The following is a 16,964-nucleotide window of genomic DNA, read 5'->3' on the forward strand; positions in this document are numbered from 1 at the left end:
ATTTGTTTATTTATTTATTTATGGCTGTGTTGGGTCTTCGTTTCTGTGCGAGGGCTTTCTCCAGTTGTGGCAAGCGGGGGCCACTCCTCATCACGGTGCGCGGGCCTCTCACTGTCGCGGCCTCTCTTCTTGCGGAGCACAGGCTCCAGATGCGCAGGCTCAGTAATTGTGGCTCACGGGCCCAGTTGCTCCGCGGCACGTGGGATCTTCCCAGACCAGGGCTCGAACCCGTGTCCCCTGCATTGGCAGGCAGACTCTCAACCACTGCGCCACCAGGGAAGCCCCAATAATACCAATTTAAAAATAACTACTGTTGCCTTCCTGGAATAAACTCAATTTGGTTGTAATATATTATTCTTTCATACATTGCTAAATTTGATTTGTGAATATTTTACGTAGGATTTTGTATCTATGCTCATACCATGCTGTTCTGTAATTTTTTTGGTAAGGATTGTAAAGTTTTGGTATCAAGGTGGTGATAGCCTCAATAACATAAGTTCTCCCTTTTCTCAGTACCCTGGAAGAGTTCATGTAAGACTGATACTTTATTTTTCCTTAAATACTTAAAAGGATTACCCAGTGGAAGCATACAGACCTGAGTTTTTTGTGGGAAGGATTTTTTTTATTAATTAAGAGATTCAGTTTAATACAAAAATTTTATTTCTTCTTGGGTCATTTTTAATAAATTCTGTTTTCCAAAACATTTTTCTGTTTCATCTACATTGTCAAGTTTATTGATGCAAAGTTCTTCACAACATCTTATCTCTTTAAGGTTCAATGGCTCCAGCGATGTCTCCCTTTAAATTCTTAACAGTGATTTGTCTTTTTCTTAATCTTGCTCGTGGTTTACAATTTCATTATTCTCAGAATTTCTGTTCTGTATGCTTGTTTTAAATTTTACTGATTTTTGCTCACATCTTTATTTCGTTTTTCCTTCTATTTTCATTAGGTTAAATTTGTTACTGCTCTTCTAGCTGCTTGAGATGGAAGCTTACAGCCTTTTCTTCTGTCTGTCACTTAATATTACTATACCCCCAAAACCTATCTCAAGAATTCTCGGGCTTCCCGGGTGGCGCAGTGGTTGGGAGTCTGCCTGCTAATGCAGGGGACACAGGTTCCAGCCCTGGTCTGGGAAGATCCCACATGCCGCAGAGCAGCTGGGCCCGTGAGCCACAACTACTGAGCCTGCGCATCTGGAGCCTGTGCTCCACAACAAGAGAGGCCGCGATAGTGAGAGGCCCGCACACCGCGATGAAGAGTGGCCCCCGCTTGCCACAACTAGAGAAAGCCCTCGCACAGAAACGAAGACCCAACACAGCCATAAATAAATAAAAAAAAGAATTCTCTTTTCACTCAGTCTATAATCTCCAAGGGCATCTCATCCACAGGTTATGGCTTCAACATCTACCTATATGTTGTTGATTTAAACTTTTTTTAATCTATCAGAACAGAATATTAATTCCCCCCTGCCCCCAATCTGTTCTCTAGTTTCTCATGTTATACTATAATAAGGTCCACAACTAACCTACCTTCCCTATCTGCTGCTTGTTTCTACTCTTTGTACATCACCCATCTCGATGAATAATATATTCCTAACAAAAAAACCTGAGAGCTATCCTTAACTCTTTCTGACACCCAATTAATAACCATATCTTGTTAATCCTAATTCCTAAATCCCTTTCAAATCCATGCCTCCTTTCTTATCACTATTGCTACTATTCTTGTTCAGACCTCAACATTCTCTCTCTGGACTTTTCAACAGTCTTATTAGTCTCCTTGTCTCTAATTTGTTTCTCTACTAATCTACTTTGCACAGACATCATTCTAAAGTGGAAATCTGATCATAACATTCTTGCACTCAAATTTTCTTAATCGCTCCTATGAGATTAAAAAAATCTAAATTTCTTGACACTGCACAACAACAGAGCTCTTTATGAAATTAGTCTTACCTTGCTATGCACTCCCCACCAAGAAAACCAGGGACATAATTTAAAAATAACAAATGACTTGCATTTCCTCATGTGCCAAGTACCCAAGTATATCCCCATTTTTTAAACTGTGCTGTTCCCTCTGCTTGAATGCATCCTTCCATCATTATTACTATTACCACCACCACACCATCACCATCGCGCCTAGAACCATTTTTCACATATAAAAGATAGTAGTACATTTAATCAGACTTCTTAAATATAAAAATAACTTGATTATTCAATAAATCCAAACTCAAATTTATATTTATGTATTTAATTTTATTTGGTATACACCACTATGACCTTACTGTAATTGAAATCCAATACAGGATTTTTTTATGATTAGTCAACTCCACAAAGACAATAATACTGCTGTGGAAGACCAAAGGGGGAAAAAAACTGATATATTTATTTACAGTTCCCTATATTGTAAACATTTAATCTATACACTGTTAGTAACTTTTAATGAGAGCTTTACTTAAACAAGGAAACGATGCCCTGTATTTCTATTCATATTCGGCAATAGCATATTAAATAGATTATCAGATTTTCTTTTTCATTAGCATTATGCTTTCTTTAGATAATTATCTAAACTTTCAAAAGATCTAAATATATCCAAGTACTATACAACTAAATCTACTTAAGCCAACATATTTGGCTTATAATTTCATTTTTAGAATAATTTAAAGTGCTATAAACAACCTGGCAATCAACACTTTCTATAAGAACAAAACTACCTTTAAACATTAATTTACAAGATAATATACAATGTTTACCTGGAATAGCTGAAATTTCAGCACAAGGTCACTGTCACATGTATAATGGCAGGATTTTTTTTTTTTTTTTGCATTACATGAAGCTTTGAAATTAACTGATGAATTATTGCCGCAATGGCTTATTATTGGTTTCCTACAAAAGAGGATAAGAACTACTGATATATTTTATCTCTTCTTTGTTTTTTTGAGGTCACTTGACAGTAAGTTTGCATATTCAACAAGTCTACTGAGTTACAATATTCTACTATAATCATTGCCCTTTTATAACAGCAAATGCTAATGGTGATTAATAACATATACCACTCAAAAAAAAATCACAAGTTTTTTTTTTTTTCTTCTTTTAAACAGGAACCTTATTTTGGGAGTTGGTGTGCAACAAGGCTAAAACAACAGAACTATAAAACAGTATACCTGACACAATATGTTGACAAAATATGCATCTGTTTCTTAGTTTTTGTAGTTATGATAATGCCCTGCTAAGCTACAGATATGTAAATAGTATATTTTCTTGCTTGATATATTAAATTCAGTAGAATCATCAAGTTCTCATTCTCCTTTGTCATTTTATAACTCTTTATCAGATAATTCAACGATGAAAGCATATGCCCAAACCTGCAGATCATGTGCACTGTGGTCTATTACAATCGGAATTCTCAAATTTCATTTTTATTAAAATGAAATTGAGAATACAGGCAAAATTAATAAAGAGAATGTTGTACTGTGAATTAAAACTAGAACTCAGTGGTCTATGAAGTATGCATTGTTTTGGCATGTGTTTTTTCCTAAGAATAACTAAGCTGAGCATGTCCAAAAGCCACCTGTGCCAACCTCACAGATACAGTAGTACCTAGTCTTCATTCCCTCAATATCCCAGGTTAGACTACTCTACTAAAACAATCAATATAGTTTAAAAAATAATAAACCAAAATAGGTTCAACAAAAGAGCACCATACTATTAGGAGACTGAGAAAACATGGATTATAGATGAGGTGGTCACTATGATCAAAATGCTACCAAAATTCTGACAAACCCTAAGCTGTTACACTGCAGGGACCCACGCCATGGTCTAACCCTAAAGACCTCTGGGACAGAAACATGATTTTAAAAATAAATTCCAAAATTATAGCTGTAAGAAATGGTGATATGAACTATTTTTAAAGCATGAGTTACATGTTACATTGTATTGCTTCTTGAACTTTCCAAACAATGCTTGTTTGTCCATGTCAGGTTTGGGCCATTATCCTGCTAAGAGAGAGAGCATTATATTCATTCAAAAGCCCAGATTTCAATGTCCTGGATAAAGAAGTCTTCCTTCTTAGAAAGTGTATGATTTCCAAATGTTTTACAAGAATGGCTTCTTCCATGGTAGAGATCTCCATCAAGCCACAGGGCAAATTCTCCCCTGTAATACATAGAAGAAAATAGTTCTAACGAAAATCTTTTAATAAAAGAATAATTGCAGAGGTTGTAAAATATTAATTTAATGAGATACTTCAATATTCAACAACTCTAAAAATCTTTTTTTCAAAACCATTCCCTACTCCTTTCCACACAAAGTGGCACAAGGCAACTTTGTTTTGTTCATATCCCATTATAAAATCACTTAACAATATAGATCAAGGAGTAAGATGAACCCTCTAAAATTATAGAATTAGCTTTTGAGGCAGGTACTACTCTGTTATTCTTTGCCTGGTATTATGAATTTCTTTTTGCTGTTCGGTTTTAATATATTTAACATGAGTTTCTTAGAGACATGAAAACTCCCTATCATCTAAAATAAAATGTTTGGTTTATGTTAAGGGTTCAATCTCTAACTCACAGCTGAGGAAACTTTAGACTTGAGTTGTTCAAGGTCCCACATGTGATTTATGTTGAAGAATTTGAATCAGGTCTATCTGACTCCAAAGCCTATATTCAGTCCATCACATGATTTTGATTTCTTTGGGGCTCCTGTTTGGAATTCTGGAATATCCAGTTCTTATAGCTCCCATTTTCTGAGACTGTACGCACCTTCAAAGACTGTAAACTTGTCTTAATTTGTTATCAACTGACCCAATGGTTAGTTTAGCTTGCTGGAATCATGTTGCATCATTAACACTAAGTTCCAGCAAATATCTAATGACATTGTGTACATTACTTTCAAAGACTGAAGGCACCCTTAACAGCTTGAAATTATAAGCCACTTGCTTGTGAGGCTTTCCTGGAGAGCTAACTCAATCACATGTAAGACCACCATTGGAGTAGGGCCGAATGACTGCCTTCTCCCCAAACAAAAAAGGTGTAATTGGAACATATAAACATTATAAGCTGATTCCAACAACTAAAAATAACATGGTTTTTAGTTACCTGGTTATGTCCTTCAGAGAAGGCTACCATAACCATGGTTAATTTTTAATCACTGAAATCATGTCTTCCAAATACCTATCTACAGAGAAGTTGTAAGAGAATTTGTTAGAATCACTCAGGATGATGAATATTCAGGCTAACAAGATTCTGTGACCTGAATGAATTATTATTATATATCCTCAAATGTGGGAAACAAATAACACTTCTATAAGTTTGGGAACTATTTAGCATACATTATTCTGTTCCTGAAGGATAGAGAGAAATAACAAATGAAGGAGGTTGTGTTTGCTAAGGGCTAGTTGAGAAGTCTAGGCTAGGAGGCAGTAGAGCAAGCTACCTCCAAACACCATGAAGACTAAATGAAGTTGGAATACCAGAACAAAAAAACAAAGTTTCTCACAATGCTTGCTATGCCAAAAGAATCAAATCAAACTGCTGATTACTCATACTCTTAAAAAAAAAGAAAACAAGCCCTGAAAATTTGGGGGCGGGGGCGGTCACTAACATTTTTAACAGGAAAACAGATTTCTATTGTCTAAAATATCAATCCAAATAGTCTCCAGGGTAGAATAACATGAAAAATTTTAGACCTTTTTTATAAATTGAGAGAAAGAACATATCACCACGGTTTTTTGAAAATTTGAGAAGCTCTAAGGGATTAGTGTATTTCTCTTTCAACTATCAAGAAGTCACTAGACTTTAAAAGAAGGGTTTTTAATCAAAAGGGAATCAACTAAACAGCATTTTGAGATGAGCAATATTCTACCAAGAGTTTCAAATACTACACTCAAGCACCTTCTTGCAAATATTATACTTTCTTAGTCATAATATATAAATTAGGATTCTAATGTCAAAACTTTCCAAAGATAGCTGATTTTATAAATAACACAAATTAATTTTTAAAGTTTCTTTCAAAATCTCACAGTTAAATGTTGAAGAGACTTACCCTCCACCACCAAAAGCTAGTGAATCCATGTCTCCTTTGATAAAAAACATATTATCTCCTGTCCACTTAAAGACCTACAAAAATGACAAAAGCTTTAAATATGTAGATGAAAATATCACTATCTATGTGAATTTCTCTTTTCTGACTACAAGAGTTCGATGGTTAATGAGAAAAGTTAAGAAAGTAGAAAATTAGTTAAAAACTGAGTAGATATTAACTTTTATTTTAGCATCAAATATAAATGTACATTAATTTGATAATGTTTTAACATTTTGATATAGGGCCAAGGTCTTTTCTTTGGGTATGAATTTGCCTATCATTATTCTCACAGAAGCCTATAGCACGTGTTTATGCTTTCCAGTTTCAATTTCTTTAAAGAGGAGTGAACATAAAAACACTTGAGAAATTCAAGGGTAAAACTTCTAGATGTTAATATTCTTAAATATTTTTAACCTTTCATGGAAGTTCTACCTAAACCTAATACAACATCAATTTCTAGCACCTCACCTTTATAAAAATTTTCCGAAGTATTCATTATAGTTTTCAATAAAATAAACTTTAGCACTCACTTTTTCATAGATATATAACATTTGTTTAATTACATTATTAGTTACCAGGTAGAAACAGCATCATAAAAAAGGATTGGAAACAAGTACAACTGAAACTTCAAAAATCTGTAACAACTACAAGCTTCCAGGTAGCTGTAGGCATCAGTTGATGTTTTATGGAAGGAATGGAAAGCACTAGTTAATCTGGTGAGCCACTTAAACCCAAATTTGTTAAGAGAGTTTGTTCCTATTTTGTTCATTATAGAAATTGTTCCTAAAGACAATTCTTTTTAAGACCAACTGTGTTGATTCCTATTTTCAAGGTTATAATTTCATCTCTTAGGTACTGTCTGACATGCTGAACCTGACTGTACCAGAGACTCTGAGATTGCACTCAATGCTTGAAACAGTTACACATTCACTAAAATACATGTAGTAAATTTCAGATCTCATTGGTATTAGAATGTATCTAATTTTAGTCAAGTCACAATAAAGAAAACGAAATCAGGTAATCACTTTTGATTTAACCCCAAATAATTTATTTTTTAAGTTTTCAAGACTGACATCATTAAACTTATTTAGTCATTAAAAGTATCTAGAAATTTTACAATGATAATTAATAAACAAAACAGTAATAATGATGTATACTCCTTACTGAGCCCATGATGTCTTTCTGGTACCACGCCAAGTGTTACACATATATGATTCTCATTTAATTTTTAAACAACCTTGTTACATTTTATGATCCCCATTCTAACCACAGGAAAGTTGAAGCTCACAATGGTCAAAAAAGTGCTTGGTTATCAGTTAGTAAAAGGCAGAGACTGAGAGTCAAATGCAAGTATGCAGGACTCCAAAGTGAATGTTCTGTTCAAGATGCCACCTCTTCACAAACTGAATATAACTGGAATAACTGTTCTTACCTCAAATTCTGGACAGAACGTAAAAACAAAGGTCTCTCCAGTACCATAAAAGCCATCACTTACTTTAAGTGGTTCAGATGCCAATGCACCAAAAACCTAAGGATAAAAAAGGCATGTTCAATGACATCACTATTAATTTGTTTCGGTAAGCATTGTCCCATTATATATGTTTAAGTAAAATACAAAAAGTTTAATATAGCATAGTTTTGTCTACTTGTACTTAAAAAGTGAAACATGACCAGTTGTCACACAATTCATATTATTGTCAGGTACAAAGCATATCAGTTTCTCAGTGGGAAAAAACCAGATTTTTCCTAGTTTTGAAATCTAAAAACATGTCTATTATAACAAAAAGATAATCTAAAAAAGTGGTAGCCACATTTCAGCATGACAATGTACACACAGTGAGGACAACATGCTGTTGTGGTACTGTAGCACTTACGACAGCAAAAACCCTTCAGTATGGGTAAACATTCTACTACTAAAAAGGTATGCCAGTTTCCTCTTCATTAGACAGTAAATTCCATGAGGACAGAACTTCAGTCTGAATTGTTTGGTCCTGTAATGCCTTGGCTTTACATAGTACACGACACACAGTAGATACCCTAAAAAAAGAACAAGAGGCCTGGACAAGTCATTTCTTCTGGGTCTAAGGTTCCAGATCACGAAATGGCAAAGTAGAGTTTGATGATCTCTATAGTCACTATCTCTCCTGACATTCTACTTCCATACTCAATTTTTAAAACAGACTTTTCTTATTGTAAGGTGTGTATGTACATACATATATATAAAATATAATCACACAGCTCAATTTGGAATCATCACAAAGCAAAGTCCCATTTAACCTTCATGCAGACCTAGAAACAGGACATTACCAGCACCCCAGAAACTCTGGACCACCACCTCCACCTCCCAAAAGGAAGCTACTAGGTCTGACAATAACAAAGATGTGTTTTGCCCATTTATGAACTTGCTGTTTTAGGAATAACCAAACTTTCTCTTCCTTATCTGGGACTTTGTTCTTGGTCTCATCCTCGACACAATTATCTTTATTTATTTATTCTGTAAATTTTATTTAATTTTTTGCTATTTTTTTAAAAACATCTTTATTGGAGTATAATTGCTTTACGATGGTGTGTTAGTTTCTGCTGTATAACAAATTGAATCAGCTATACACATACATATATCTCCGTATCGCCTCCCTCTTGCATCTCCCTCCCTCCCACCCTCCCTGTCTCACCCCTCTAGGTGGTCACAAAGCACCGAGCTGATCTCCCTGTGCTATGCGGCTGCTTCCCACTAGCTATCTATTTTACATTTGGTAGTGTATATATGTCCATGCCACTCTCTCACCTCATCCCAGCTTACCCTTCCCCCTCCCGGTGTCCTCAAGTCCATTCTCTATGTCTGCGTCTTTATTCCTGTCCTGCCCCTAGGTTCTTCAGAACCATTTTTTCTTTTTACATTCCGTATATATGTGTTAGCATACGGTATTTGTTTTTCTCTTTCTGACTTAGTTCACTCTGTATGACAGTCTCTAGGTCTCCCCACATCACTACAGATAACTCAATTTTGTTTCTTTTTATGGCTGAGTAATATTCCATTGTATATATGTGCCACATCTCCTTTATCCATTCATCTGTCAATGGACACTTAGGTTGCTTCCAAGTCCTGGCTATTGTAAATAGAGCTGCAATGAACATTGTGGTACATGTCTCTTTTTGAATTATGGTTTTCTCAGGGTATATGCCCAGTAGTGGGATTGCTGGGTCGTATGGTACCTCTATTTTTAGTTTTATAAGGAACCTCCATACTACTGTTCTCCATAGTGGCTGTATCAATTTACATTCCCACCAACAGTGCAAGAGGGTTCCCTTTTCTCCACACCCTCACCAGCAATTATTGTCTGTAGAATTTTTGATGATGGCCATTCTGACTGGTGTGAGGCGATACCTCATTGCAGTTTTGATTTTCATTTCTCTAATGATTAATGATGTTGAGCATCCTTTCAGGTGTTTGTTGGCAATCTGTATATCTTCTTTGGAGAAATGTCTATTTAAGTCTTCTGCCCATTTTTGGATTGGGTTGTTTGTTTTTTTGATATTGAGTTGCATGAACTGCCTGTATATTTTGGAGACTAATCCTTTGTCAGTTGCTTCATTTGCAAATATTTTCTCCCATTCTGAAGGCTGTCTTTTCGTCTTGTTTATGGTTTCCTTTGCTGTGCAAAAGCTTTTAAGTTTCATTAGGTCCCATTTGTTTGTGTTTTTATTTCCATTTCTCTAGGAGGTGGGTCAAAAAGGATCTTGCTGTGATTTATGTCATACAGTGTTCTGCCTATGTTTTCCTCTAAGAGTTTTGTAGTGTATGGCTTTACATTTAGGTCTTTAATCCATTTTGAATTTATTTTTGTGTATGGTGTTAGGAAGTGTTCTAATTTCATTCTTTTACATGTAGCTGTCCAGTTTTCCCAGCACCACTTATTGAAGAGGCTGTCTTTTCTCCACTGTATATTCTTGCCTCCTTTATCAAAGATAAGGTGACCATATGCGTGTGGGATTATCTCTGGGCTTTCTATCCTGTTCCATTGATCTATATTTCTGTTTTTCTACCACTACCATACTGTCTTGATTACTGCAGCTTTGTAGTATAGTCTGAAGTCAGGGACTCTGATTCCTCCAGCTCTGTTTTTCTTTCTCAAGATTGCTTTGGCTATCAGAGTGTTTTGTGTTTCCACACAAATTGTGAAATTTTTTGTTCTAGTTCTGTGAAAAATGCCATTGGTAGTTTGATAGGTATTGCAATAGATCTGTAGATTGCTTTGGGTAGTATAGTCATTTTCACAATGTTGATTCTTCCAATCCAAGAACATGGTATATCTCTCCATCTGTTTGTATCTTCTTTAATTTCTCTCATCAGTGTCTTACAGTTTTTGGCATACAGGTCTTTTGTCTCTTTAGGTAGGTTTATTCCTAGGTATTTTATTCTTTTTGTTGCAATGATAAATGGGAGTGTTTCCTTAATTTCTCTTTCAGATTTTTCATCATTAGTGTATAGGAATGCAAGAGATTTCTGTGCATTAATTTTGTATCCTGCTACTTTACCAAATTCATTGATGAGCTCTAGTTTTCTGGTAGCATCTTCAGGATTCTCTATGTATAGTATCATGTCATCTGCAAACAGTGACAGATTTACTTCTTCTCTTCCGATTTGGAGACCTTTTATTTCTTTTCCTTCTCTGATTGCTGTGGCTAAAACTTTCAAAACTATGCTGAATAACAGTGGTCAGAGTCTTGTTCCTGATCTTAGTGGAAATGGTTTCAGTTTTTCACCATTGAGAACAATGTTGGCTGTAGGTTTGTCATATATGGCCTTTATTATGGTGAGGTAAGTTCCCTCTATGCCTATTTTCTGGAGAGTTTTTATCATGGGTGCTGAATTTTGTCAGAAGCTTTTTCTGCATCTATTGAGATGATCATATGGTTTTTCTCCTTCAATGTGTTAATATGGTTTATCACATTGATTGAGTTGCGTATACTGAAGAATCCTTGCATTCCTGGGATAAACCCCACTTGATCATGGTGTATGATCCTTTTAATGTGCTATTGGATTCTGTTTGCTAGTATTTTGTTGAGGATTTTTGCATCGATGTTCATCAGTGATATTGGTCTGTAGTTTTCTTTTTTTGTGACATCTTTGGTTTTGGTATCAGGGTGATGGTGGCCTCGTAGAATGAGTTTGGGAGTGTTCCGCCCTCTGCTATATTTTGCAAGAGTCTGAGAAGGACAGGTGTTAGCTCTTCTCAAAATGTTGATAGAATTTGCCTGTGAAGCCATCTGGTCCTGGGCTTTTGTTTGTTGGAAGATTTTTAATCACATTCTCAATTTCAGTGCTTGTGATTGGTCTGTTTATATTTTCTATTTCTTCCTGGTTCAGTCTTGGGAGGTTGTGCTTTTCTAAGAATATGTCCATATTTTCCAGGTTGTCCATTTTATTGGCATAGAGTTGCTTGTAGTAATCTCTCATGATTCTTTGTATTTCTGCAGTGTCAGTTGTTACTTCTCCTTTTTCATTTCTGATTCTATTGATTTGAGTCTTCTCCCTTTTTTTCTTGATGAGTCTGGCTAGTGGTTTATCAATTTTTTTAATCTTCTCAAAGAACCAGATTTTAGTTTTATTGATCTTAGCTACTGTTTCCTTCATTTCTTTCTCACATATTTCTGATCTGATCTTTATGATTTCTTTCCTTCTGCTAACTTTGGGGTTTTTTTGGTTCTTCTTTCTCTAATTGCTTTAGCTGTAAGGTCAGGTTGTTTATTTGAGATGTTTCTTGTTTCTTGAGGTAGGACTGTATTGCTATAAACTTCCCTCTTAGAACTGCTTTTGCTGCATCCCATAGGTTTTGGGTTGTCGTGTTTTCATTGTCATTTGTTTCTAGGTATTTTCTGTTTTTCTCTTTGATTTCTTCAGTGACCTCTTGGTTATTTAAGAGTGTACTGTTTAGCCTCCATGTGTTTGTATTTTTCACAGATTTTTTTCCTGTAATTGATATCTAGTTTCATAGTGTTGTGGTCGGAAAAGATACTTGATACGATTTCAATTTTCTTAAATTTACCAAGGCTTGATTTGTGACGCAACATATGATCTATCCTGGAGAATGTCCATGAGCACTTGAGAAGAAAGTGTATTGTGCTGTTTTTGGATGGAATGTCCTATAAATATCAATTAAGTCCATCTTGTTTAAAGTATCACTTAAAGCTTGTGTTTCCTTATTTATTTTCATTTTGGATGATCTGTCCATTGGTGAAAGTGGGGTGTTAAAGTCCCCTGCTATGATTGTGCTACTGTCGATTACCCCTTTTATGGCTGTTAGCATTTGCCTTACGTATTGAGGTGCTCCTATGTTGGGTGCATAAATATTTACAATTGTTATATCTTCTTCTTGGATTGATCCCTTGATCATTATGTAGTGTCCTTCTTTGTCTCTTGTCATAGTCTTTGTTTTAAAGTCTATTTTGTCTGATATGAGGATTGCTACTACAGCTTTCTTTTGATTTCCATTTGCATGGAATATCTTTTTCCATTCCCTCACTTTCAGTCTGTATGTGTCCCTAGGTCTGAAGTGAGTCTCTTGTAGACAGCATATGTACGGGTCTTGTTTTTGTATCCGTTTAGCCAGTCTATGTCTTTTGGTTGCAGCATTTAATCCTTTTACATTTAAGGTAGTTATCGGTATGTATGTTCCTATTACCATTTTCTTAATTGTTTTGGGTCTGTTATTGTAGGTGTTTTCCTTCTCTTGTGTTTCCTGCCTAGAGAAGTTCCTTTAGCATTTGTTGTAGCGCTGGTTTGGTGGTGCTGAATTCTCTTAGCTTTTGCTTGTCTGTAAAGGTTTTAATTTCTCCATCAAAACTGAATGAGATCCTTGCTGGGTAATCCTGGTTGTAGGTTTTTCCCTTTCATCACTTTAAATATGTCCTGCCACTCCCTTCTGGCTTACAGAGTTTCTGCTGAAAGATCAGCTGTTAACCTTATGGGGATTCCCTTGTATGTTATTTGTTGCTTTTCCCTTGCTGCTTTCAATATTTTTCTTTGTATTTAATTTTTGATAGCTTGATTAATATGTTTCTTGGAGTGTTCCTCCTTGGATTTATCCTGTATGGGACTCTCTGCGCTTCCTGGACTTGACTATTTCCTTTCCTATATTAGGGAAGTTTTCAAGTATAATCTCTTTAAATATTTTCTCAGCCCCTTTTTTTTTCCTCTTCTTCTTCTGGGACCCCTATAATTCAAAAGTTGGTGCATTTAATATTATCTCAAAGGTCTCTGAGACTGTCCTCAATTCTTCTAATTCTTTTTTCTTTATTCTGCTCTGTGGTAGTTATTTCCTCTCTTTTATCTTCCAGGTCACTTCTCTGTTCTTCTGCCTCAGGTATTCTGCTATTGATTCCTTCTAGAGAATTTTTAATTATATTTACTGTTTTGTTCATCATTGTTTGTTTGCTCTTTAGTTCTTCTGGGTCCTTGTTAAACGTTTCTTGTATTTTCTCCATTCTATTTCCAAGATTTTGGATCATCTTTACTATCATTACTCGGAATTCCTTTCCAGGTAGACTGCCTATTTCCTCTTCATTTGTTTGGTCTGGTGGGTTTTTACCTTGCTCCTTCATCTGCTGTGTATTTCTCTGTTTTCTCATTTTGCTTAACTTACTGTGTTTGAGGTCTCCTTTTCGCAGCCTGCAGGTTCATAGTTCCCGTTAGTTTTGGTGTCTGCCCCCAGTCAGTGAGGTTGGTTCAGTGGATTTTGCAGGCTTCCTGGTGAAGGGGACTAATGCCTGTGTTCTGGTGGATGAGGCTGCATCTTGTCTTTCTGGTGGGCAGGACCGCGTCTGGTGGTGTGTTTTGGGGTGTCTGTGAACTTGTTATTTTAGGCAGCCTCTCTGCTAATGGGTGGGGTTGTGTTCCTGTCTTGCTAGTTGTTTGGCATAGGGTGTCCAGCACTGTAGCTTGGTGGTCGTTGAGTGGAGCTGGGTCTTCATGTTGAGATGGAGATCTCTGGGAGAGCTTTCGCCGTTTGATATTACATGGGGCTGGGAGGTCTCTGATGGACCAATGTCCTGAACTCAGCTCTCTAACCTCAGAGGCTCAGGCCTGACACTTGGCCAGAGCACCAAGACCCTGATAGCCACATGGCTTAGAAGAAAAGGGAGAAAAAAAAAGAAAGAAAGAAAAACAAATTAAAATAAAGTTATTAAAATAAAAAATATATTATTAAAAATAAAAAAATAAATTAAAAAAGAAAGAAAGAAGAGAGCAACCAAACCAAAAAACAAATCCACCAATGATAACAAGTGCTACAAACTATACTAAAAAAAACCACAACAAAGCAAAAAAAAGACAGAACCCTAGGTCAAATGGTAAAATCAAAGCTATACAGACAAAATCACACAAATAAGCATATACATACACACTCACTAAAGGAGAAAAGAAAAAAAAATATATATATATATAAAAGAAGAAAAAAGGAAGAGAGCACCAAATCAATAACAAATCTACCAATGATAATAAGCTCTAAATACTAAACTAAGGTAAACATAAAACCAGAAACAAATTAGATGCAGAAATCAAACCCCAAGTCTACAGTTGCTCCCAAAGTCCACCTCTTCAATTTTGGGATGATTCACTGTCTATTCAGGTATTCCACAGATGCAGGGTATATCAATTTGATTGTGGAGATTTAATCCACTGCTCCTGAGGCTGCATGGAAAGATTTCCCTTTCTCTTCTTTGTTCGCACAGCTCCTGGGGTTCAGCTTTGGATATGGCTCCGCCTCTGCGTGTAGGTTGCTGAAGGCATCTGTTCCCCACCCAGACAGGACGGGGTTAAAGTAGCAGCTGATTAGGGGGCTCTGGCTCACTCAGGCCAGGGGGGAGGGTGGGGTACGGAATGTGGGGCAAGCCTGTGGCAGCAGAGGCCGACGTGACATTCCAACAGCCTGAGGCACGCTGTGCGTTCTCCCGGGGAAGTTGTCCCTGGATCACGGGACCCTAGTAGTGGCGGGCTGCACAGGCTCCCGAGAGGGGAGGTGTGGATAGTGACCTGTGCTTTCATACAGGCTTCTTGGTGGCTGCAGCAGCAGCCTTAGCATTCCATACCCATCTCTGTGGTCTGCACTGATAGCTGCGTCTCGCGCCCGTCTCTGGAGCTCGTTTAGGCAGTGCTCTGAATCCCCTCTCCTTGCGCACCCCGAAACAATGGTCTCTTGCCTCTTAGGCAGGTCCAGACTTTTTCCCAGACTCCCTCCTGGCTAGCTGTGGTGCACTAGTCCCCTTCAGGCTGTGTTCATGCAGCGAACCCCAGTCCTCTCCCTGGGATCTGACCTCTGAAAGCCGGAGCCTCAGCTCCCAGCCCCCACCCGCCCTAGCCGGTGAGCAGACAAGCCTCTCAGGCTGGTGAGTGCTGGTCGGCAGCAATGCCCTGTGCAGGAATCTCTCCGCTTTGCCTTCTGCACCCCTGCTGCTGCACTCTCCTCCGTGTCTCTGAAGCTTCCCCCCACCCACCTGCCATCTCTGCCAGTGAAGGGGCTTCCTAGTGTGTGGAAACTTTTCCTCCTTCACAGCTCCCTCCCAGAGGTGCAGGTCCCATCCCTATTCTTTTGTTTATGTTTTTTTTTTTTTTTCTTTTGCCCTACCCAGGTACGTGGGGAGTTTCTTGCCTTTTGGGAAGTCTGAGGTCTTCTGCCAGAGTTCAGTAGGTGTTCTGTAGGAGCTGCTCCTCATGTAGATGTATTTTTTATGTATTTGTGGGGAGGAAGGTTATCTCCACGTCTTACTCCTCCGCCATCTAGAAGCTATCTCTCACGATTATCTTTAACTTTCTAAAATTTACCCACATTTCAAGACTGTCAATTTCCACTATTTCCCTGAACCTCATTCTTATCTCCCTGAGATAGGAATGAACAATCTAAACACCCCTTTTACTTTTTGTAGGTTCTAACTATACTAGGCATATTTTGCTTGGCTTTAGAGATACTCGCATACTTTAGTATTCTTTTCTACCAGATTATAATTCCTTTGATGGCAGGAACTGTTTAATTATTCATGTTCATATCTATCCCTCTGTAGGACTCAGCATTGCCTTGCATATCAAAAGTACTCAATAATTACCAGTTAAACTTAATAAAATGTACTAATGAAAATTTTTATCAAAAGAACATGCTAACGTTACTGTTACTACCATCTCTTAAAAGGTAAGGTGTCTGTGTTGTTATTTTTCATACCTGCCCATCACTGTCTTTAATCACCATCAGCACTGGAGTGTCTAAACCTGTCATTGTTCGATAAAGGGTCTTCAAGCTTGTACCATGCTTCCCAGTACCATAAACAAGAGTCCATGGATAGCCAATTGTTCTTGGTGGAAGATGCTTGGTAAGCTTTGAAAAATAAATTGTTAACACATACTCAATAGTTGCTTATTGTTAATCTGTACGATACTAATGCCAGTTGGAATTTAATAGTACTTTATAAAATGCAGCCTACAAAAATAACAGTAGAAAATATCATTGTCAAAGATACTGAGATGCTTGAAGAATAACTGTACATTTCTCAGTATGATATATTAATTGTTCATTAGGAAAAGAAACAGTCATACCAAACAATATACAGATTAGAATAGAGGCAAGAAACATGGATTAATTATTGTTTGCATCCTCTGTATCAAATTAACAAAAATATTTGACAAACTGTTAGCTTGATTATTAATAACCTCTCAAATCCAGAGGCAGACTATCAGAATTAGAAATCAAGTTTCAATATGTTATAACTGTATGGCTTTGAACATTTACGTAACCTCTTGGCACCCAAGTTTCTTCACTTACAAAATGTGACAATAAGAGCATCCAACTCCTATGGGGGCTGCAACAACTACATTAGATTACCCATATAAAGCAAGTAACT

General features: G+C 36.9%; 1 protein-coding gene across 11 annotated transcripts in view; it reads right to left on the bottom strand.

Moving 5' to 3' along the window:
- Positions 1 to 2,228: 2,228 nt before the first annotated feature.
- Positions 2,229 to 16,964, bottom strand: part of OXR1 (oxidation resistance 1) — a 458,270-nt gene continuing 443,534 nt past the window's right edge. For all 11 annotated transcript variants that reach the window (XM_057531888.1, XM_057531886.1, XM_057531885.1 and 8 more), the window contains 4 exons: positions 16,289 to 16,441; positions 7,510 to 7,605; positions 6,039 to 6,112; positions 2,229 to 4,148 (listed from right to left, as the gene is read on the bottom strand). In XM_057531888.1, the coding sequence (XP_057387871.1) occupies positions 4,013 to 4,148; positions 6,039 to 6,112; positions 7,510 to 7,605; positions 16,289 to 16,441 (459 nt within the window). In that variant the 3' untranslated portion in view covers positions 2,229 to 4,012. The remainder of the gene's footprint in view (positions 4,149 to 6,038; positions 6,113 to 7,509; positions 7,606 to 16,288; positions 16,442 to 16,964) is intronic.

This window comes from Balaenoptera acutorostrata, chromosome 17 (genome assembly GCF_949987535.1).
Source record: "Balaenoptera acutorostrata chromosome 17, mBalAcu1.1, whole genome shotgun sequence".
In the NCBI taxonomy this organism is placed as follows: Eukaryota; Metazoa; Chordata; class Mammalia; order Artiodactyla; family Balaenopteridae; genus Balaenoptera; species Balaenoptera acutorostrata.